This window comes from Stenella coeruleoalba (genome assembly GCF_951394435.1).
Source record: "Stenella coeruleoalba genome assembly, chromosome: 7".
NCBI classification, from domain to species: Eukaryota; Metazoa; Chordata; class Mammalia; order Artiodactyla; family Delphinidae; genus Stenella; species Stenella coeruleoalba.
Genome location: NC_137153.1, coordinates 84,313,677 through 84,339,014, shown reverse-complemented (window position 1 = coordinate 84,339,014; position 25,338 = coordinate 84,313,677). Strand labels below are relative to the sequence as shown.

Sequence of the window (25,338 nt, the reverse complement as noted above, 5' to 3'; positions counted from 1 at the left end):
CACATGCGGGATCTTCCTTGCAGCATGTGGGATCTTTTAGTTGCAGTGAGCAGGATCTTTTAGTTGCGGCATGCAGGCTCTTAGCTGCAGCATGCGGGATCTAGTTCCCTGATCAGGGATTGAACAGAGGCCCCCTGCATTGGGAGCATGGAGTCTTAACCACTGGGCTACCAGGGAAGGCCCTGTTTGCAGACTTTTGGTGATGGCCATTCTGACCAGTGTGAGGTGATACCTCACTGTAGTTTTGGTTTGCATTTCTCTGATAATTAGTGATGTTGAGCATCTTTTCATGTGCTTTTTGGCCATCTATATGTCTTCTTTGGAGAAATGTCTATTTAGATCTTCTGCCCATTTTTTAATTGGGTTGTTTGTCGGGTTGTTTGTTTGTTTGTTTGTTTTACATAGAGCTGCATGAGCTGTTTGTAAATTTTGGAGATCAATCCCTTGTTAGTTGCATCATTTGCAAATATTTTCTCCCATTCTGTGGGCTGTCTTTTTGTTTTGTTTATGGTTTCCTTTGCCATGCAGAAGCTTTTAAGTTAGGTCCCATTTGTTTATTTTTATTTTCATTGCTCTAGGAGGTGGATCAAAAAAGATATTGTTGTGATTTACGTAAAAGAGTGTTCTAAAAGAGTGTTCTGACTATGTTTTCCTCTAAGAGTTTTATAGTGTCCGGCCTTACATTTAGGTCTTTGATCCATTTTGAGTTTATTTTTGTGTGTGGTGTTAGAGAATGTTCTAATTTATTTCCTTCCTTCCTTCCTTCCTTCCTTCCTTCCTTCCTTCCTCCCTCACTCACTCTCTCCCTCCCTCTCTCCCTCCCTCTCTCTCTCTCTCTCTCTTTCTTTCTTTCTTTCTTTGGCATGGCTTGCAGGATCTTAGTTCCATGACCAGGGATCAAACCCAGGCCCTGTGACTGAAAGTGCTGAGTCCTAACCACTGGACTGCCAGGGAATTCTCCTAATTTCTTTATTTTACATGTAGCTGTCCAGTTTTCCCAGCACCATTTTTTAAAGAGACTGTCTTTTCTCCATTATATAGTCTTGTCTCCTTTGTTGTAGATTAATCGACCATAGGTACATGAGTTTATTTCTGGGCTTTCTATCCTGTTCCATTTATCTATATATCTGTTTTTGTGCCAGCACCATACTGTTTTGATGACTGTAGCTTTGTAGTATAGTCTGAAGTCAAGGAGCCTGACTTCAGCTCCATTTTTCTTTCTCAGGATTGCTTTGGCTATTTGGGGTCTTTTGTGTTTCCATACAAATTTTAATTTTTTAAAAAAGATGACTTCTTTCCCAAAATGTTGTAATGCTTATTTGGTAAAAGAGGTCTTGGGGAGTGAGAGCTACAAATATGGAGAGGAAAAAAGAGTAATTCCTGACTGTTACTGAACTGTAGACAGATTTCTAAAAATACTAGAAATTGTACTTGGTAGACCAAATAGATACATTTAAATGAGGATTCCAGGAAATGCTGGGCATTGCTTTGCAAATGGCCATCTCTAAATTTTACAGATATTATGTCCACTCACAAAAAGATCCATGGGGTTTTCCAATGTTTCTTGCCCTTTGGTCTACAGTGTAATTTCTCAAAGAGTGTTTACAATGGATGATAAGAATTATATAGAAAAAAATAAAACAGGAGGGTCATGTTCAGAACCCATATATATGGACACGTGATTTATGATAAAAATGAAACTACAAGAAGTGAGGAAAGAATGGCCATTACAATAAATAATGCTGGAAAAACTAGACAGCCACAAGGGGGAAAATTATGTTAAATCAAAGACATTAGATAAAAAAGAATAATTCACACTGTGTATCTGACATCTCATAGTACAAAGCAGTGCTTCTCAAAGTGTGGTCCATGGGCCACTTGCATCCAGGTCACCTGGGTGATACTTAAAGATATAGATACTTGAGCCTACCTTAGACTTGTTGGTTCCCTAGTAGTAAGATCTAAGAATCTGTATTTTTGTCAAACTCCCCTAGATGTTTTTTAGTACACTAAAGCTTGAGATTCACCAGCAGATCATTTTGCAGTTAGAAAAACAACTATCTGAACCCTGGCTCTGCAAATTTATGGGTTAATTAATTAATCTGTCTAATGTAAGTTTTCTTCCCAGTAAAGTGGTGACAATAATTACTTACCTCATAGGTAAGTTGTGATGACTGAATGAGATATTGCATATACAGTGCTTACCATAGTCCTGGTTCATAACAGACACTCCATAAATGTTAAAATTACTCTCCATATCCAGTAAACCTGATAAAAATGATGTGTTTTCAATCATAAACAAAAAATTTCCATTGTAAAATTATAATTTTGAACTAGTATTACTGTATATAAAGGACAGTACCTTTGTCAAGCATACTGACATGTAAGTGGGGAGTATTTGATCTTGTGAACTTGTTTGGAGGTAATATCTAGACAATATAGCTATTCATTCATACACTTGCACAAAAAAAACTGTGGTCCCATCTAAAATATGCAACCTTATGGGACTTCCCTGGTGGCGCAGTGGTTAAGAATCCGCCTGCCAATGCAGGGGACACAGGTTTGAGCCCTGGTCCAGGAAGATCCCACATGCCACAGAGCAACTAAGCCCGTGCACCATAACTACTGAGCCTGTGCTCTAGAGCCCGTGAGCCACAACTACTGAGCCTGTGTGCCACAACTGCTGAAGCCTGTGCGCCTACAGTCTGTGCTCCACAACAAGAGAAGCCACCACAATGAGAAGCCCACACACCACAATGAAGAGTAGCCTGCACTCGCCTTAACTAGAGAAAGCCTGTGAGCAGCAATGAAGACCCAACACAGCCAAAAATAAATAATAAATAAATAAATGTATCAAAAAAAAAAAAAAAAGAAAAGATGCAACCTTAGGTCTTGTGCATGTGATACAATGAGGGACATCTGCCCCATGACCCCAATAAGCTAAATCACCTTGGGAGTGAATGTATGGCAGATTAATTCACTCAGCAAACATTTACTGGAGGATTATGATGTTCCAGGTACTGTGCCAGACTCTGAGCATTAAGAAGAGGAAGCTGTGGTCCTTCCCCTCCAGCAGCACACAGTTTATGAGATGTTGCAGCATGTTATCTTCACATTTACATGTATTACACATGCAGCAAGTTTTTTACACATTAGTTACACATTAAGTTTTTTGTTAAATGGCTAGGAAACTGGAAAAGCCTGGTTTTTTTGGACAGGCTTTTTGGAATTAGGGATAAAAGAAAAATATTAAACAGTACATTTACTGTACCTAGCTTCCTCTCCTCCTCCTGCCCCCCAAAGCGAACATTTTTCTTTGAAACTTTGAAAACAATGCTCCATTTTCTTCTAGCACCCAGCACTACTGAAAGTAAGTGTGATACAATGAGTAAATGAAGGAAACTGCCCCGTGAAACAAAAGCTACCTTAGCAACTTCTCTGGTCTGTCCACTCATCTCCTTGCTCTTCAGTACTCAGGGACTAACTATCAGTGCTGGAAAGTGGACAGCTACTTCAGAAAGTAATGGGGAAAAGAGGTGACAAATCAGGGCCCGACTGTGCCCACTCATAACCAGGAACACCTGAGATTCAGGTGAGACGTTCTGCAAAGACCGTCTATACCAGATTCCTAGGATTACCGTAACTAAGTTCCACCATAACACAGTTGGGTGGCTAAAACAACATAAATTTATTCTTTTGCAGTCTGGAGACCAGAAATTCAACAGCAAGGTGTCAGCAGGGCCAGGCTCCCTCTAAGGGCTCTAGGGGAGAATCTGTTCCATGCCTCTCTCCTAGCTTCTGATAACTGCAGGCGATTCTTGGTATTCCTTGTCTTGTAGCTGCATTGCTCTAATCTCTGCCTCAAACATCACATGGCCTTCCTCTCTCTGTGTCATCTCTTCTTATAAGAACACCAGTCCTTGGATTATAGGCTCAATCTATTCTAAGATGTTCATGTGAATTTGACTAATTACATCTGAAAAGATCCTATTTCTAAATAATGACATTCTAAGGTTCCCAGTGGATATGAATTTGGGGGAGACACTATCCAACCCAGTCCAGTCTCAGGAAAGCATGGTCTTAGGGGAAGGCGGTGATAAGGGTTAGTTGAAATGCAGGCAGGCAGCAGATGGGAGCAAAGGCCAGGAGACAGAAACAGCGGCACACTTAGCATCCAGCAGCACTGATCTATTCAGGATTGCCTTCCCACATGTTCCTACCTTCACTGACAGGGCCCACGTGTCCATTCAGGCATAAGAGGCACAGGGTCAAGGTACCTTTAGGGGACTATGGAAATGTTTCAATCTCTTTTAAAATCTGAAGAAAAAATAAATATAATCCAACCTGGATTACATTGATATTTATATCAGTATAGTCATAACATATAATTTTTAATATTTTTTATGGAGGAGGGGGCTCAGGAGAGGCTAAAGTGCTTAAGGCACACAAAAGTCATAATGCAGCCCCATTTACCAATGCTCATGCTCTCTCGTGGAAATTTCCTCCCTCTTCCATCATCCATCTTACCCTTCAGGCCTCAATTTATGAATCATTTGTCTTGGGGACACTTTCCTTGAGAACATTTTCTCCTCCATCTCACCCCTATTGCATTCCCCCACATACTCACACCTAGCTTGGTGTATGTGCTCCTTATGTGCATAGCTCTATCACTCCAACTCCACGTTGTTTTACAATGACCCATTCCTATGGAGTCACTCAGAGACTCAATATCAGGTATCACTGTGATGCAGATACTATTGGTGCTCCACCTAGATCCACTTTGTCATTATCGTGCCTCAGATGTCATGAGTGCATGGCTCACACTCCAAGCCTCCCAGAGAAACTGTCCTTGCCTGACAGAACTGTCTGGCGGTGCTTGCGAGCTCACATTAGCCTCTACTCAAACCCACCTCCAAGGGTGGTCCATAGCTAACCAGTGACCGATAGCAGGGTTGTAACAGCCCAGCCCCTTTGCCGATGGGGAGAATAACTTGTATGGCACCATTCACTCCCCAGAGTGTCCTGTGAAATCACATCGTAGCTTAGCTTCTTCCCCTGCCCTATTCTGTTTCCCCACCACATATACAGCATTCCCTCAGGATTAAATGGCTTGCTAAGAATACCCACATCAATCTCTGCTTCTAGGGAGCATGACCTGAGACATTTTGAATTGCCATGACCAGCATGAACAAACTGGCGAAAACTGTCTAATAAATGAACATATTGAATGAATGAATGAGTGGACAAATGAAGGAATAAATGTTGGAGAGACATGGAAGCAAGCATCAAAGACCTACACAGGCCTTTACAAGGGCTGAACTGATAACAAAAGAACTTCAGCCCTTGCTAAACTGACAGCTTGAGCACAGGGAGAAAAGATAGGCATGTAGGCTCTAGAACAATGGCGTAAGACAGGTTCTCTCACAAAAACTGGGGAAGAGTCTGACAATTAGACCTGAAGGACAATGCCTGCTGTGTGCCTGGTTAGTCACTTCCACGAATACCAACAGACTAAGATGATATTAAGCCATCAAAACTGATGGAGATTTCCTTAAATTCTCTCAGACCTGATTGGCCCAGAGCTGGGGACAAGATGAGTTTGCAAGTTTGGATTATGAGGTTAGTTCCAATGAATATTTGGAAATGATGATTTGTTGATGAAAGGCTGCCTTTGGGGCTTCCCTGGTGGCGCAGTGGTTGAGAGTCTGCCTGCCGATGCAGGGGACACAGGTTCGTGCCCTGGTCCGGGAGGATCCCACATGCCACGGAGCGGCTGGGCCCGTGAGCCATGGCTGCTGAGCCTGCACGTCCAGAGCCTGTGCTCCGCAACGCGAGAGGCCACAACAGTGAGAGGCCCGCGTACCGCAAAAAAAAAAAAAAAGAAAGAAAGAAAGGCTGCCTTTGAAGACCTGATACCCTGGTGATCCTAAAAGTGTGGTCCTCTGGAGCCAGTGTCAGACAAGCTGGGAAAATAAGAGAAGATTTCATGGCATGGAATTTCTATCATAGATATGATTCTTTGTAATTTAAGCAGATCCTCTCAACCTTTGCAGCAGTTTTGGAGCTGAGCAGATGGCAGGGGAAGGCTTGACTAAGTGGTGAAGTTTCAGCTGCAAAAGGCAATTCCTAGAATGACAATTCAGAAACTCATTTCCCCCAACACTTATCATATTGGCAGAGGGTTCATGAATCTTTTTAGGAAAACGAGAAGGAAGCAGTGCATCAGAATAAGGCATCCTGTGTTTGGTTAGGTTATATGGAAGCAAACACTACTGAATCCAATTCTTCCTGAGTGTTTGCTATTCCCAAGGCAGAGGGCCAGACTTGTTTGTAAATTAAATACTACCAAAAAAGCTAAAGCTCAGGGTCTGCAATCTAAAAGACCTCCGGCACACAAAGCAACTACTAAATGCATTCTAAGTTGCTCCAACCCTGGCTGGCATTACAGACCCCTGTAGTTTCCAGCTACATCTTATAAAGCCCCAACCCCCAGGCCATGGACCAGTACCGGTCCGTGGCCTGTTAGGAACCAGGCCACACAGCAGGAGGAGAGAGGCAGGCAAGTGAGCAAAGCTTCATCTGTATTTACAGCCGCTCCCCATCGCTCGCATTACCGCCTGAGCTCCGCCTCCTGTCGGATCAGCGGCGGCATTAGGTTCCCATAGGAGCTCAAACCCTGCTGTGAACTGCACATGTGAGGGATCTAGGTTGCCCGCTCCTTATGAGAATCTAATGCCTGAGGATCTGAGGTGGAGCTGAGGCAGTGATGCTAACACTGGGGAGTGGCTGCAAATACAGATTATCATTAGCAGAGAGGTTTGACTGCACAGAGACCATAATAAATCAATTGCTTGCAGACTCATATCAAAACCCTATCAGTGAGTGGCAACTGAAGACAGGCTCAGGGATCCCACTGATTCTGCATTATGGTGAGTTGTATAATTACTTCATTATATATTACAATGTAATAATAATTAGAAATAAAGTGCACAATAAATGTAATGTGCTTGAATCATCCTGAAACCATCCCCCACCCCGGGGTCCATGGAAAAATTGCCTTCCATGAAACCAGTCCCTGGTGCCAAAAAGGTTAGGGACCGCTGTTATAAAGAAACAGCGAGTTTGTAGAAAGAACATAATCTGGACTCAAATCCTGCCTCTGATACTAAATAACTATATTATCTTGAACAAATTGCTATTCCTTTCCGAGCCTGTTTCCACAAATGTAACATGGGGATGGAGGTGGGGGAGGGAATAATAGCAATCTCAAAGGATTATTGTAAAAATTCAGTGTGATAATGTTTATGAAAGTAACTGGCAAACAGTAGACTTTAAACTCATATCAGTTTTTCTTCATTTCTATTCTGCCTAGCTTGGCAGAAGTTTATGTCAAAATAGCTGCATTCTTTCAAAGCATTTCAGCTCTGGCTCATCTATAATTTTTCCTTTATCTTCAAGTAACTTTAATATTAAAGTTTGTGTTCCTTGAAATTCCATAGCCCTTATTCTGTGTGAATGAAGCAATGAGGTCCGGCTTTTGGGATTTTAGTTTCGATCCTTTGCATTGCATATGTAACAAACTATAAATGCATTTGATATTCAGAAACTATAAATGTATATTGTCTTTTAGTGAGGACTGAGGACTGGTTGTTTTAATTCAGTTTCAATTACTCAAATGCAACAAAAGTGTTATCAACTGAGATTATTTCTGTGGCAAATAATAGAAAAGCTATTCAACTGGCTTTAAAAATTCAGGGAATTTACTAGCTCCTGTAACTGAAAAGTCCATAGGACTTTCCATGGGTTGGTCCCAGGCATGGTTTGGTCTATAGGCTCTGGCTCAATTTTTCTGCAGTTACCTCAGTTCTGTCTGCCTTCAAATGTTGGCTTTGTTCTTGGGCTGGCCTCATAAAATGACTGCCAGCAGCACTTATGGTGGTTCTGCAGTCACATCCAAGGGTAGAACAAAGACCAAAGCCAGTTTTTGGTAACATCATCATACAAAAGTCCCAGGCTTCACTCTTACTGGACTACTCCAACATAGTGTCTGTAGGATGGGAACTGCTATGCTCTGACTGGCTTAAACCTGTATCAATCACTGTGACAAAGAACTGGGATTATTCTGAGAGGCTTAGATCAAGCAGGACCCTCCTCTGGATCTGAAGATAAGGTTCATCCCTCCTAAAGTCCATGGTTGTCACTCAAGGAAGCTGAAATGGATGGTAAAGGAACAAATTCAATGTCTGCTAAAATTAAAAACGAAATTTTAGCAATTTAGCACAGTGTTCCTAAATGTCTGGTTTTTTCTTTTTGAAATTATCACTTATTTCACTACACTGAACACTTTCCAAATAAAATATCACACTTTAGCATCCAAGGGCAATGTTACACTGAGAGTCAACTAATACAAGGCAAGACATCAGCAGGAATTTCAGGACATCAAGATGAGAGCTCTTCTTTCTTGCTTTTTCTCTCTCCACTTTCCCTTATTTTTGTCTCCCTCTATTTTCTCATGAATTTTTTTCCTCACTTTCTTCCATCTATATTCCTCTTTTTCTTTTCTATTTTATCGTTTTCTTTTATTTATTTATTTTTAACATCTTTATTGGAGTATAATTGCTTTACAATGGTGTGTTAGTTTCTGCTTTATAACAAAGTGAATCAGCTATACATATACATATATCCCCATATCTCCTCCCTCTCTCAACTCCCTCCCACCCTCCCTATCCCACCCCTCTAGGTGGTCACAAAGCACCGAGCTGATCTCCCTGGGCTATGTGGCTGCTTCCCACTAGCTATCTATTTTACATTTGGTAGTATATATATGTCCATGCCACTCTCTCACTTTGTCACAGCTTACCCTTCCCCCTCCCCATATCCTCAAGTCCATTCTCTACTAGTTCTGCATCTTTATTCCCATCTTGCCCCTAGGTTCTTCATGACCATTTTTTTTCTTAGATTCCATATATATGTGTTAGCATATGGTATTTGTTTTCTCTTTCTGACTTACTTCACTCTGTATGACAGACTCTAGGTCCAACCACCTCACTACAAATAACTCAATTTCATTTCTTTTTATGGCTGAGTAATATTCCATTGCATATATGTGCCACATCTTCTTTACCCATTCATCTCTTGATGGACACTTAGGTTGCTTCCATGTCCTGGCTACTGTAAATAGAGCTGCAGTGAACATTGTGGTACATGACTCTTTTTGAATTATGGTTTTCTCAGGGTATATGCCCAGTAGTGGGATTGCTGGGTCATATGGTAGCTCTATTTTTAGCTTTTTAAGGAACCTCCATACTGTTCTCCATAGTGGCTGTAGCAATCTACATTCCCACCAACAGTGCAAGAGGGTTCCCTTTTCTCCACACCCTCTTCAGCATTTATTGTTTGTAGAGTTTTTGATGATGGCCTAAATAGACATTTCTCAAAAGAAGATATGCGGATAGCCAACAAACACATGAAAGAATGCTCAATATCACTAATCATTAGAGAAATGCAAATCAAAACTACAATGAGGTATCACCTCACACCAGTCAGAATGGCCATCATCTTTTTCTTTTCTTAACATGCCTTTTAAAATATGCAAACATAACAGGATGTGAGATTAGACATTTCTTGATGTCTAACCAGGAAATTTTAGCTAAAGCCTCAAAGCTATCGAAACAGATCATCATCTATCATCTAGGGACACGTCCTCTCAGAAATTATTAAAAGAGGCCAAACTCATCCATTGCTCACCTCCCCAGCAGCATAATGAAAGAGAAAACTAGAGCTTCATCAGAAAGAAAGTTCTTCAAAGGTGAACCTATATGTAGATATGAGAAAGGGATGTTTTCACCCAGCCTGGAGCCAACTGAAGAAGCTTTCAAGTGAATCTCTCAGAAAAGCCAGAGCTTGTCAGATAAGGGAGGCTGGTATCTTACTTACTTGAAGCTGGATATTTTAAAAATTCCAGGGGAATTCCCTGGCAGTCCAGTGGTGAGGACTCAGTGCTTTCAGTGCCAAGGCCCAGGTTGGATCCCTGGTCGGGGAGCTAAGATCCCGCAAGCCATGTGGCACGGCCAGAAAAAAAAAAAAATCCGTAATACTGGAGTTTGGTGGGACAGGGGAGGAAAGGAAAGAGTGAAAGTACAGATAATGCCCGTCTTTCCCACTGCCAAACCCCAAGCTTTGAGTCAGAATTAAGCTGAGGAGAGAGCAAAGAACTCGGGTGAAACTTTTAAACTGTATGCAGGATGGAGAGTCATTGTGTGGGGTTTTTTTTTTTAGATTCAACTAGGTTCTCTAATACTTGAAAATATAACTCTTCAATAATAGCCAAACATGATTCTGCCTGAGCTGTTTTCAAGAGGTGAGGAAGCAAAAGTCCTAAAGCATGTTGTTAGTTGTAGGAATTTTTAAAAAATGCTTTGCCTTACATTTTAACGTAAAGAAAAACGTTGTTTCCCAACTGTACCCCCACTAAATTCAGTTTATGTAATAAACTTACTATATGAATGCAAATTATCATATATGCATCTTCAATATACCTTCTCTGAGCATACCTAAATAATGCATCAGTGGGGTCCTCCAGGAAATGTGGAATTTTCATACAGAGCAATTGAGGAGTTTACAAAGATCTGGGGCAGTGGGAGGCTAAGGTCAGCAAATGGAGGAAGGATGGAGAAACACCAGAGGGAGCCTTAGCATCCCCAGGCCTGCAGAGAGAAGGGGAGGGAGTGGTCACCCAAGCCCAAAGAGGGATGGAGCTGAGCTTCTCTCTGATGTGCTGATGCCTTGGATAGCAGCAGGCAAGGAAGCCCGGCCGGTGCTGGGCACAGAGCAGGATGCAGACCAGTGAACAGCTCAGTGGGACTGGCAAATAGCGAATATTCAGCACATGTATTTCATTTTCTAAATTCTAACAAATATCATTGTAATTGATACAGAATACTCAAAGTACTTAAAACTGGTGATAAAGTAGAATTTCCCCATTGAGTCTCTTGGCAAAAACAGAATTACATTCCTCAAGGAGAAAAAATTAACCACAGGCCAATGAAATCGGCCTAAAGAGTATACAAAATGTATTTAAACACAAATGTTATTCACCCAAAATTCACCTCAACATGTGATAAAAGTTAATCACCAAAACAAATCTGGAAATAAAAATGCTGAAAATGGAAACCAAAGAAACAGTGACCCTATGTAAGATCACAAATGACACAAGCCCAAGGCCCACTTCGCCCACGCTGACCTGGCAGCACAGACTATTAAAGCACCATCTCTTTCAACATCTTTGCTCAGACAGGCCCTCAATGCTATATTTTCTGACACCTAGGCAGTCTAAAATCACGATAAAATCACCTGTATTCCTAGGAATACAGAAAACTTTGTCATTCTTAGCATCTCAAAAGATCACTTTTTCCCTTTGCATCATTTTTCCATTACTCTCTGCATTCTTATCTTTGTGAACTTAGAGCGGGGCACCTAATTTTTCCACATCTTTGTTTTTTCTCACTGATGAAATAAGGATGCAAGATTTGTTCAACTCATTCTTTCCCCAACCTATCCCTTCAGTTGGTTCCCACATTCCAGCCATACAACACCCAGTCTTTCTCTTTCTGAACTCAACTACGTGCAGAGTTCTGTGTTCTGTCATTGCTCTGCAAAAGCTTCCTCTCTGTCCCCATCACACACACACACACACACACACACACACACACACACACAGACACACACACCCTTCCACCACTCCACCGTCCAAGGAAATCCTTCAAGGTCCAGTTTAAATGTTATCTCTTCTCTCAACCCCCCACTAATCTTGCCCTATTCCACACCCCCAAGCCCAATATGATCAATAGAGTTGAATATCCCCTCTCCTCTGCTCACCTGGTACTTAGTCCTCTTAGAATGGTCTTTATTACCCACATCACAATTAGCTCTTTCGGTGACCATCTTCCCATTAGACTGATAGATCTTGGAGGCAGAAACCATGCCATTTATCTCTGTATCTCCAGTGGCAGAGGGAGAAGGTTTATGCCTAAAGAAAGAAAAAAAAAAACCTGAAAAGGTTTTCGAGATCTTTTTAAGGTTTTGTAAGCAACAGAAATAACCGCTGTGCACTCCCCTCTGCTCTACTGGTACGTTAGGGCCAGGGCTACAAGGAGACAGATGGTGGACATGGACACTGGCTTCCCCTTTGACCAGAAATCTGGTCAAGGCCACCTCAAAATCCATCTAACACAAAGACAAGAACAACATGTAATAAATTAAAACCACCTTTTGCTACTTAGTTCTTAGCTATGTTCTACATGTCAAGTTGCCTTAAAATGAGAGGTGGCGGTTCATTAATATCTTACTGCTTGCACTGTGTTTACAAAATGGGTTGTGCTGCAACACACTTACACAGTTATAAATAAAGCAAACTGCCAAGAGATTAGCTGTGGAAGATCTGAGATTCTGTTTCCACAAGGACTCTCCCAGTCACTTCACGCTTATGGCAAATTCATGACTGTACCCTAAGGTCTATTTAGCCTAGACTAAGCGGCTGTCACCAGCCCCATTAATGCCGCAGCAAACTCAGTGGAGCTGCTTACAGACCAGGGAGGAGAATGATGTCACTTTGCTTTTAACAGACACCATTCTGAAGTCTTTGCGTTTCCTTTGCAGTCAGCAAGACAGACCCCAAGTTCAGGAAGAGAAGTTTCTGACTATAAACTTTCAAGAATTCCCTTCCTGCCCACCTGTCTCTTTGAGTCATGTTGACTATGCTCATTAGATGGGTTACTCACGTACAGTAAGTTCCTATTATTTGCAACCCATTGTTCTCTAAAACTGCTTCGTAAACTATAAAGGGCTTTAAAAATTCACTTGTTTTCCTGCCTGAGGTGAGGACAACTCCCCCTCCAGCTGAAATTATCAGCACACAAATCACAACTATCCACCAGTGAGGACAGACTTTCCCTGATTTCTAAAGCAACAGATTAAAGCGGAAAGGATCCTTTATTTAGAGAACTAAAAGGCTTAGGTCCAAATTCTGGCTACATTACCAGGGCTTGGACTAAGCTGAGGTGAGCAAGGGGCCCAGGGAGCAAAACTAAAGGCAGCCCTCACTCTCAGATCTCCCTGGTCCTGCCCCATCCACTATAACCTCTGAGAATTTTTTTTTTTTTGAGGGAAAATTCATACAACACAAAATTAACCATTTGGAAGTGTACAATTCAGTGACATTTAGTAGAGTCACAATGTTGTGCGACCACCACCTCTATTTAGTTGCAAACGTTTTCGTCACCCCAAAAGGAAACCTCATACCCATTAAGTAGTCACACCGCATCCGTCCCTCCCTCCAACCCCTGGCAACCACCAATTGCCTTCCTATCTCTATGGATACCACATGTGTGCTTTCGAGTAGCAGTACTAATAACCAAGTTACCTTGTGCCAAGACACTATTTGAAGAGTTTTATGTGCATTCATTCAGTTAATCCTCACAAAAAAAACCCAATGAGGTAGACACTAATATCCCCAGGTGAATGGCTTATTAGTTAATTCTCTAATTATCATTTCTTCATCTGTAAAATGAAGAAAATAGCAACACTCTAACAACAGTTTGCTAAGCACATTTATGTGAGAGGCATTGTTCTAAGTCAGAAATAGCAATAGGATTCAACTGTAACTAACTGGGAGTGACTTCCTGTAGAAAAGAGGGAGAGGAATTCTTGAGATAGCTTGCTGGGACAGAGTGTAATCATCGACTCGTGATGTCTGCCATGGACAGAGGACTGGGTGAAGTGCCGTAAGAAATGGAGATCTGCCCTCCCTCCTAGACAAGTAAGGGAAAAGAAAAAAGACAAGTGAAATCAGACTCTGCCTCAGTCCAGAACAGGAAGGAAGCAATTCCATGCGAGTGTAATGAGGCAGTGAAGGCAGTTCGTACAGTGTTAAGAGCAGAGGCTTTGGAATTTGAAACAAAACAAAATGGAACGTGTTAAATTCTCAACTCTGCAGTTCATAGGTAATATCCTGAAAATGTTATCTAACCTTTCTTAGTCTCACTTCCTCTTTTGTAAAATAGCTAATAAATCTAATTCATAAAGTTCTGGTGGGAATGTCATGAGATCATGTGAGTGAATGGCTAAGCACTGTATCTGACATATAGTAAGAGCTTAATAAAAGGCTAGGAAATAAAATATATATATTGTATTATATATTACATATTATATCATATAATATTAGGTATATTATACATACTTTATATATTTAATATTTATATATAAGAATATGTGTGTATGTACATGTGTGTACAATATATATAAATATTCAAATATAAAAATAAGTATATATATATATATATATATATATATATATATATATATATATACACACACACACACACATACACCCATCCTCTCCTCTTTATAGGACATAGAATGGACACAAAGGAGGACTCAAGTCTACTTGCAAGAGGGAATGGAGATTAGAAAAGCTTTCTTACAAAAGGAGGCCCTTGAGATGATTCTTGAAAGAATAGACCCATATGCCTGCCTCATCCTGTTGTTCTGAGGATTTGGTGACATCATTTATTTAAAGCATTTTGCACAATGCCTGCAGTCCACAAATGTTAGCTACGTATAATGTTTTTGTTGGCTGCTTTATCATTCCATTGTGACCCTCTGAATCAGTCAAATTTCTTCATGGCAAAGAACAGAAACTGCTTCCAGGTACCTCAAACAGAAGAGAAATTTCTTGGAAGGGTCTCAGAGAGTTCAATGACTCAATAGGAAGCAGGTTCAGAGCAGAGACAGGAACCCAGAGGGGCCAGGCAGCTGAGGACACAGCCTGGACCAACTCCCTGGAGCAGTCTGGTTAGGTCAGTGCCAAGGACACCATTGCCGCTGGGCACTCAGCACTGCTGCCATCGTCAAGAGTGAGTCTCCTACTGGGCATATACCCTGAGAAAACCATAATTCAAAAAGACACATGCACCCCAATGTTCATTGCAGCACTATTTACAATAGCCAGGTCATGGAAGCAACCTAAATGTCCATCGACAGACGAATGGCTAAAGAAGATGTGGTACATATATACAATGGAATATTACTCAGCCATAAAAACGAACGAAATTGAGTCACTTGTTGAGACGCGGATGGATCTTGAGACTGTCAAACAGAGTGAAGTAAGTCAGAAAGAGAAAATCAAATATCGTATATTAATGCATATATGTGGAACACAGAAAAATGGTACAGATGAACAGGTTTGCAGGGCAGAAATTGAGACACAGATGTAGAGAACAACCGTATGGACACCAAGGGGGAAGTGGCGCGGGGGTGGGTGTGGTGGTGTGATGAACTGGGCGATTGGGATTGACATATATATACTGATGTGTATAAAACAGATAACTAATAAGAACCTGCTGTATAAAAAAATAAAATAAAATTCAAAAAAAAAAGAGAGTGAGTCTCCTACTGGGCATATAACCTGAGAAAACCATAATTCAAAAAGATATATGTACCCCAATGTTCATTGCAGCACTATTTACAATAGCCAGCTCATGGAAGCAACCTAAATGCCCATCGACAGATGAATGGATAAAGAAGGTGGGGCACATATATACAATGGAATAATACGCAGCCATAAAAAGTAACAAAATTGAGTTATTTGTAATGAGGTGGATGGACCTAGAGTCTGTCATACAGAGCAAAGTAAGTCAGAAAGAGGAAAACAAATACCATATGGAATCTAAAAAAACCGTACTGATGAACCTAGAGGCAGAGCAGAAATAAAGACACAGATGTAGAGAATGGACTTGAGGACATGGCAGGGGGCGGGGGGGGCGGGGGGTGAGGGGAAGATGGGACGAAGTGAGAGAGTAGCATTGACATATATATATTACCAAATGTAAAATGGATGGCTAGTGGGAAGCTGCTGCATAGCACAGGGAGATCAGCTCAGTGCTTTGTGACCACCTAGAGGGATGGGATAGGGAAGGTGGGAGGGAGGCTCAGGAGGGAGGAGATATGGGGATATATGTATACATACAGCTGATTCACTTTGTTGTACAGCAGAAACTAACACAGTATTGTAAAGCAATTATACTCCAATAAAGATGTAAAAAAAAAAAAATAAGCCCAGTGTATAAGGGTCCTGGGAGTGGTTCATCCAGAAAGGGCATAAATCCTCTTCCCAGGGAGCATTTCAGGATCATTTCCGAGATGCCTGCCAGCCAAGGGTCAGAAGTGAAAGCATCACTTTCCCGTGGAGGCCGGTGGTGCTCTCTGGGGCAGGTGCCCGCTGTGTGGCCTAGGGGTGCCCTGAGCTTTGGAGTTTTATGTCAACAGGAGTATTTTTATTGAACGTCACATGGTAAACACAAAGAAAATCCTCTGGTTTCGGACTTAATGCCAGCAGGGCACAGAATTGAGAGTTTTTAGCTTATCACTTCATTTTCTGCTGAACTTGGTCAAGCTCAAATATTACAATCTTTTTGTTCCTGGAGCGAGGCTTTCTGCCCTCGTTAGAAATATTGAAATCTGCCTTGTACCCACATCTTGCACTATTTGTTTAGTTCTTTAATAAAAGAAACGCTAATCCATGTACAAAAAAAAAAAAAAAGGAGTGAGTCTCAGTGTCCCTGAGATTTTCTACCATTCCCCCAGGATGTGACACCCTTGATGAGAGAATCTGTTGACTGATTCTAAGTCAACTGTCCACATCTCAGCTGCCAGTGGTTATTAAGAGAAGGTAACTGGCCTCTTCAACATCCACAGCAGGAAGTAGGGTCATTTTTCCTACCAAGAATCACACAGAAGGACTTATTTTAGAAATAGAAGGAAATCTGAATGTGGGGTATCAATAAAAAGTTTCAGCTGAACCATAAAGAACACTGTTTGGACACAGCAGAAAGCATTCTACCAAAAATGTAGAAAATCATCATAAATCCCAAAAATTTATCTTCAAACTGTAAAATACTTAAAAAACAAGACTTTCAGGTCATTGTTGGGTGTTCCATGACAAACATATGCTATATATTAGTAAGTCTATAAATAATAGTGAAGTAAATATAAAACAAGTCAATGACTAAATGTGTAATTAATGCTAATCATAAACAATAATTTCTTCAAGTCTTTAAAAATTGGTCTAAAATGTTAATGTCTCAGTTTGAAATAATCCACAGGCCAATATGAAATGTGAGAAGGTTAGTTTTGTTTTCTTTACCCCCATTAACAAATTTGAGAAATGCTTTTATCTAATGTGAATGTGAGCATCTGGAAAATAGTCAGCAGGGAATGTGGGCTTATGAGTTAATAACAAAAGCTGGTTGGTAAGAGTTGATAAAGAATTAGCAAGAGGTAATTCTGATGCTCCTAAAAGATCTGCTCTGAGATTTCCAGGAACTATGCAGACCTTTAGACAGAAGGCAGGAGCCAGAGGAGAGAAAAATGACTTCAGTAGAGAAACTGGCCTCTTACCATCAGTACTTAAACATGCCCAACTCTCTCCCATATCAGATAAAACCCTCCCTCTACATCTTCCCCTGCAGGGACGGCCCTACTTCTACCCTCCCCTTGGCTGTCCCAGACTTCTTGATGGTTGTTTATATTCACTTTTTCTACTTCCTCACCTCCCACTCATTTCCAGCCCACTGCAGTCTGGCTCTGGCCCCACTGCTCCACTGAAACTTGTCAAGGTCACCAATGACTTCCTTGTAGTTAAATCTAATGAACACCTTTCCATCTTTGTCTTACTTGGCCTAACTGCAGCTATGGATAATAACTTCCTCTTGGAAATACTCTCTGTACTACACTTTCATAACCCAATAGTCTCATAGTTTTTCCTCCTGTATATATTCAATTGTAACACACTGTCTTGGATTTTACCAAAGACGCTCAAAACTCAACATTTCCAGTCTGAATTCACAATCTTTCTCTGCAGGTACACTTTTCCTCCAATTTGAAATGTGAGAAGGTTAGTTTTGTTTTCTTTACCCCCATTAACAAATTTGAGAAATGCTTTTATCTAATGTGAATGTGAGCATCTGGAAAATAGTAAGCTGGGAATGTGGGCTTATGAGTTAATAACAAAAGTTGCTTGGTAAGAGTTGATAAAGAATTAGCAAGAGATAATTCTGATGCTCCTAAAAGATCTGCTCTGAGACTTCCAGGAACTACGCAGACCTTTAGACAGAAGGCAGGAGCCAGAGGAGAGAAAAAGGACTTCAGTAGAAAAACTGGCCTCTTACCATCAGTACTTAAACATGCCCAACTCTCTCCCATATCAGATAAAACCCTCCCTCTACATCTTCCCCTGCAGGGATGGCCCTACTTCTACCCTCCCCTTGGCTGTCCCAGACTGTCCTTCAGAATGAATGTCTCCTGAATGCGTGGTTATTAAGGCTAAAGACTCAAGCACCATCTTTGAATCTTCCCTCTCAGTGTCCAACCCCACAGCCTGCCACCAACCAGTCAATGCTGATTATTACGGTCCCTCAATAGCTCTCAAATACTGATATATCCACTTTTCTACTCCTTTCTGAAACCACCCTAGTCCAAGTAACCAAATAAATAACTGAATGATCTTAATGACTTCGTGCCTCTGTGTCTCAATTTCCTACTTTGTAAAATGAGACAGAATGAACACGGTTTCTTCCTTCTTTATATTCTATGATTATAAGAGTTTAAAATCAAGGAGTGACTCAGGATAAAATCAAGTCCAGTTCTTTGGGAGACCATCTCACTTTCTCCACTTAAATACTGTAGTGACCAAGATTGTGCCTCATATCCTCCCACAGCACTGCTCTTAAGGACAATCTCAGGGTCTTCAAGATAATTTATAATAAGGCTCTTCCTCTTAAATAGGGATCTGCCTTATGCCACATTTTGAGTTATAGAGAATATTTTATAATGAGATTCTAATGATGGTAACAAATTTATCTACCTTGTTTCATTAATTCATCTGAAAGCTCCTTGAGAAGAATAGGAGAAAGCTCCTAGTCCTGAAAATGTCCCATGTAGTAAAAGGAAAAAAATGTCCCAGGACTTCCTTGGTGGTGCAGTGGTTAAGATTCTGCCTGCCAATGCAGGGGACACGGGTTTGATCCCTGGTCCGGGAAGATCCCACATGCCACGGCGCAACTAAACCCATGCACCATAATTAACGAGTCTGCAGTCTAGAGCCTGTGCGCCACAACTACTGAGCCCTCATGCCACAACTCCTGAAACCCTCGTGCCTAGAGCCTGTGCTCCGCAACAAGAGAAGCCATCGCAATGACAAACCCGTGCACCACAACAAAGAGTAGCACCCACTCACCACAACTAGAGAAAGCCCGCGTGCAGCAACGGAGACCCAATAAAAAATAAATAAATAAATTTATTTATAAATAAATAAATATTTTTTTTAAAAAATCTGAATAACAGGGAAATGTTGACAGAGGTTGCGGGGAGAGGCAGTGATGAAGGAGTTGGGTTGATTTTTAGCAAGTTCAAAATAAAAGCATTATAAAAGGAGAGTAAAGGATTTAGGTCAGGGCTTTCTTTGAAAAAAATTTTTTAAACATAAGCAGATGGAAAAAATTAAGTGACACAATATGGTAGATTCCACCAATGAGCTTAATAGGTAGACATTTTAACGGGAGAGAAAGCATACTGCGAAGTGAGAAGTTGGGAAACTTAAAGGGGCAAGAGCCAGAAAAGCAAGGGACTCCTTCCTGCCATGAGGATTCTTTTGGTTCTGAAGTGTGTGAACCTACTAGTGAGGATATCATATATCCTCTAAAAGGGGCACCCATCAACTGGAGAAAGATGTGCCACCTCCTTCCACAGCTCATTAGCAGACTGAAAATGTGACACTGCGTTACTCTGATTAAGGATTAATTTTCTAATTCCAGGGATGGAACGCTCCTCTAAATGAGCAGGCCTTCACACAAAAACACAGACTCACATAATATGGATGAAACAAAACCTTTAATGCTGCCTTCCACCTTTCTAAGACCCAGTGGGGAAGAAAAAGGAGGTTCTCTAGCAAAAAGGGGAGTTAAGGGTTAAAGTTTTCCAGCTCTCCATCCGGGAACAGGTCCTACTAATGGGGGAGAAGTGTGATGCCATCTTTCTGGCAGACTGAGGGCTTGGGAAAACTAGGCCCTTCTAGTCTGGCTAGGGAAGACATAATATTTCCAACAGCCAACTGTAGCAAGGCAATAAATAGCAATGTCACAGACTAGATGAGTAACTTGTTACCTCAGACCCTCCCAGGGACATATGATTTGGGTTCCTACCATTTATTGGGATAATGCCGACTTATGCTGGGTCCTGCAAATCCCTTTAAATTATGTAACTAAATGCTATCTACACTTTTATATTTCACATACATTGTTGGGGCTTCATTACAAACTGTTATATTTTAAAATTGTTTCAGATAGCTTTAAATCCAAGGCAGTGGGGACTTCCCTGGTGGTCCAGCGGTTAAGACTTCCCAATCCATTGCAGGGGGTGCAGGTTCAATCCCTGGTCTGGGAACTAAGATCCCACATGCCTCTCAGCCAAAAAAACAAAAACATAAAACAGAAGCTACACTGTAACAAATTCAATAAAGACTGTAAAAATGGTCCACAACAAAAAAATATTAAAAAAATAAAAATTTTAAAAAATTAAAAAGTAAATCCAAGGCAGTGGCTTTCAAAATCTTTTGACAGCAACTCACAAAAATATATAGAATAATTTTTATCATAAACCAGTATATATATACAAACACAAAATAAAAAAGTTTTATGATACCTTACCCTTATTACATATAATGCATTCTAATATTATCTATTCCACATTGTTTCATTGTTTTTAAGTGATTGTCACAACCCCAAGAATTATTTTATAATCCACTAATGGGTCAAGACCTGCATTTTGAAAAACTCTATTCTAAAACTATAGATTCCAGCTACTTTAGTCAGAAGTCTGGTGTCAAAATTTTTTAAAGCCTCGTTAAAATGCATCATCAAAAAAAGTATTTACTGAAGGTAACTCAGTCTCCATAAAGAGCACTGTCTTGGGGATTTCTACCATAACTCACCATAAAGAGCATTGTCTTGGGGATTTCTACCATAACTCACAAAATGAATAATAAGCCTATACTTTGCAGAACTGAGATGTGAGCTGAACATTGAGTGAAAATGACATAAAATCAGAGCAGAGTTAGAAAAGGAGGACTGTCACCAAATGCAGTGTGTGGTTCCTCTGGAAAACACAAAGCAGATTAGAGTGAGGTGAGGGGAACAAAATAGAAAAAAATATATATGCTAATGAAGAAAAGATCAAGCTTACAACTTCCATCTCCAAGCTTCACAAGTTGCACTTGTACTTTCCAACTCTATGAGACTGAGTAATAGTCAGGATAACTCCACTAATCATGTGGTCTTGAATATCTCAGCTGATATCATTTAAGTCATTAAAAAGGATAACTGCAAATTAAATTAGTTCACCCTAATTATACAAAAATGAGAAATTCAAATAAGCAAGGTAATGCTCTTCTAAATTAAAATTTTTTTCAATCACTTGGCATCTCAAATCAAAGCAAATGGGTAATGTTACCAATTATATCAATTTGATTCTTAAATTTAAATACATAAACATATGATGAACTGAATTAAAATTTTTATTTGATATGCACTTAACATATTAACATTTGTACTAGGGTAGGGAACCACATTCAAGATGTGAGACAAGGTCATGTCCTTGAAACCCAAAGAAGGTTGCCACAAAATTGCCTTTGTGAGAATCTAGCAACAGAAATGAGTCCCAAAATCTATTAAACAAGTTATCCCACAGGAAAGGTAAGGTAGACCACACTACTAAAGGTAGTACTACAGAAGCCTATGAAATATTTATCAAGAGAAATATTTGATAAATAATAACAATATTAAGTTTTAGTAAGCAGTAGGATAATGTGCTAAGCTTCAGCATGGTTGCACTTACAGAGGACTTTCCTAAGAAGGAAAGAAATGGAAATTTATTGACTATCTGTGTTTTGCCTGGCAACACTAAATACTTTCAAATATACTATAGCATTGGAAACTAGGAATCAGAGATATTAAATAACTTGCCCTAAGTCACACAGTGATGAATGACAGAATTAGAATTTAAACTCCATCTTCGGATTACAAATCAATATTCTTGTCACATTTATGTCACTTTATCCTGAACCAGTACTAAAAATATGATAGTGCTTAAAATATTTGCTTAAATATTTCCTAAGACTTCTGATCAAGATCAATTCAGATTTCAATTTCATGGCTAATGAGTAATAAAGTGATCCTTAAAAGAAAAAAAACATTAAAAATATACATGCATTCTAGATGGCATTATGAATCTTTCAAACAATTGATGAAAGAATTATCTATTGCTATATAACAAATCACACTAAAGTGTAGTAGCTTAAAATGGTAGTTTATTCTTGTCTCTTATTGTTCCATGGATTCATTGGGATTGGCTGGGGGTCTCCTAGAAAGTGCAGTCAGATGTCAGCTGGGGTTGCAATCACCTGTGGGCTCAATGGGGCTGGACGTCAAGATGCTTCACTCCTATGACTGACGGGATGCTGGCTATTGCTTGCAGCTACCAACTGGAGGACAGCCCACATCACGGACAAGCCGTGATGTGGGCTTCTCTCAAAGCGGCGGCTGGGCTCCAAAACGGAGCATTCCAAGAGTAAATGTTCCAAAAGACCCAGGCTTCTTACAACCTAGCCTAAGAAGTCCCAGAAAGTCACTTCCACCGCATTCTATTAGTTGAGCCAGTCACTGGGGCCTAGGAATACAGATTTAGACCCCACCTTTTGATAAGAGAAACAACATGACAAAAAGCGAGGGCAAGGAAACTACCCATCACACCTTAGTCTTTTGCCTCCCATCCTGGCAAGTCTACTTTATCCAGCCGAGTTAAAAGGGGAAGTACATAATAAAATTACAATAACATAAATTACTTTGTTGTCTTTTTTCTATTTCTTTGGCTCTATTTCATTCTCTGGAAACACAGCACTTCTTGAATGAATGAATGAATAAATGAAAGCCTCTGTCTCTCATTTTTCCATTTACTCTTTTTTTTCCTTTCTTTCCTTCTTTGTAACTGAAAATAAAAGGTAAATATATATATTTAAATATATGTATATATTTACAAGCACCAACATATTCTGATTAGTTAGTGAATCATATGGTTAATTTCTACCCATATCGCCCATTTGATATCTGCCTGACTCAGTCATCATCCTATATAGTAAGGTATTAAGAGGATTTTTTTTCATGCAGGCAAAGGAAAGAGAGAAAAAATGGTAAAGAAAAAGTAGGATCAAGAGAAGAAGGAAAATATAAATGGGAAGGGAAATAAATAAAGGAGAGTGAGCAGGATTAAGCCCAAGTGGCTGAAAAGACAGAGAAAGAAGCCAAATTCTACCCCTTATAATGTTGCACCTTCCCCTTCCTTTTTAATCCACTGCCACCATCACCAGCCTAGTCCAACCTTATTTCTCAACGCCTGAATTATTGCTATATTATTTTACCTAATCTCCCTGCCTAGAGTCTTTATTCCCTTAGAAACACTGTTTTCCTCATGCTGCTCTCAATTAAAAATAAACACTAAATGACTTCTGAAGGATAAAGTTCAATATAAGCATTTTAAGGATTGTCATAATCTGACCTAACTTTTCTTGCCAATATTGTTTCTCAGATCTCCCCTGCATGAAACTATTGATTCAGCCAAAGCAGTCTACTCACTGTATCCAAACACACGGAAGAACGAGACTAGATCTCACTATTTATTACATCTTGAAAAATACAAAATCTGAATCAAGGAAAATAATTCACAAAGCAGTGTGGCAAAATTGTAAGTTTATATTATAGCACTTATAGCCCAGTTCATCTACAAATATAGCCTTCTCATTGTTGTCTTCTGTCCTGTGCTCTAGCTAATCCTCTCACCAGGAGCTTTCTCTGTTGCCCTCAACCTTCCCAAATCTTATCTAACCAGGACCCACCAGAAAATCCCTTCTTCATGGAAACTGACATTAGCTGATTAATTTGGAAGTGTGATTAGCAAGATTATTCTGAACCCAAAGTATGTGTTAATACTACAGCGTCTGATTTGATTGTCCATGGAATCCAAATTCCATCTCAGTTTCTACTCTGTAGATTTGTTCAGCATACAGTGGTTTACAGGACAATTCCACCCCAGTCTGATAGATAATTCAACCAGCATCTAATAATTTGTACAAATTTGATTTGCAATAATTACAAACAGCAATTACAGAAACAGTTAAAAACACCCTTGCTAATATTATAACTCTTTGGGAGCCCTACATAAATGGGATTTCTTAAAAATAGGATATTTGAAGGTAATGATGGGTATATACATGATAAAACAGATTTTGTGGTAAGAGAAGTTTATTGTCAAGTATAATTAAAGTTGTAGATACCATTTTAAAAGTACAGATTTAGGGAGCAAGGGAAGAGACCTTTTGAAGCAAAGTAGAAATTAGGAATAATTACTGTGATGATCATGGAACGTCAACATCCATTTGATCAAGATGAGCTCAGTATCCTTCAAAGTTCCATTGAGTGCAGGAAAGCATTTGTGTAAGACCAAAGGTAGCTTTGGGAGGAATACCTTTGAAGTATAAAGGAGTAGAGTGACTGGCAACAGTCACCATAAAAATGGACTAAACAGGGCTTCCCTGGTGGCGCAGTGGTTGAGAGTCCGCCTGCCGATGCAGGGGACACGGGTTTGTGCCCCAGTCCAGGAAGATCCCACATGCCACAGAGTGGCTGGGCCTGTGAGCCATGGCCGCTGAGCCTGCGCGTCCAGAGCCTGTGCTCCGCAACGGGAGAGGCCACAACAGTGAGAGGCCCGCGTACCACAAAAAAAAAAAAAAAAAAGGACTAAACAGTAAACGTCTTTTATATGTGGAACCTAAGAAATAAAACAAACGAATATAACAAAACGGAAACAGACTCACAGATCTAGAGAACAAACTAGTGATTACCAGTGGGGAGAGAGAAGTGGGGAGAGGCAAGATAAGGGTAGGGGATTAAGAGGTACAAACTACTATGTACGAAATCATACACTTCTGAATCTTATTTAAAAAATTAGTTTTCTTTTTCATGCCCAACATTGAATGTGCGTGCAAATTGCTATTTTTCTTTTTTAATCTTTTTTGATTTCAAAATTGGGTAAAACTAAACTTTTTAGGGAAATTTGTAAATATGGTAAAATTATAAAGAAAAGTAAAATATTATTATATCAGACAGGAGAGTGGAGGCTTCTGGGGTGATATCAAAGTTGTATTACTTGACATGGGTGGTATTTCTGCAGGTGCTC

At 40.1% G+C, this 25,338-nt stretch overlaps 1 protein-coding gene across 1 annotated transcript in view; it reads right to left on the bottom strand.

Moving 5' to 3' along the window:
- Positions 1–25,338, bottom strand: part of LOC307188550 (spermatogenesis-associated protein 31D4-like) — a 203,155-nt gene that overhangs the window by 24,155 nt on the left and 153,662 nt on the right. The window contains exon 6 of the mRNA XM_079925823.1: positions 11,878–12,028. Coding sequence (XP_079781949.1) covers positions 11,878–11,987 — 110 coding nt within the window. The 5' untranslated portion in view covers positions 11,988–12,028. The remainder of the gene's footprint in view (positions 1–11,877; positions 12,029–25,338) is intronic.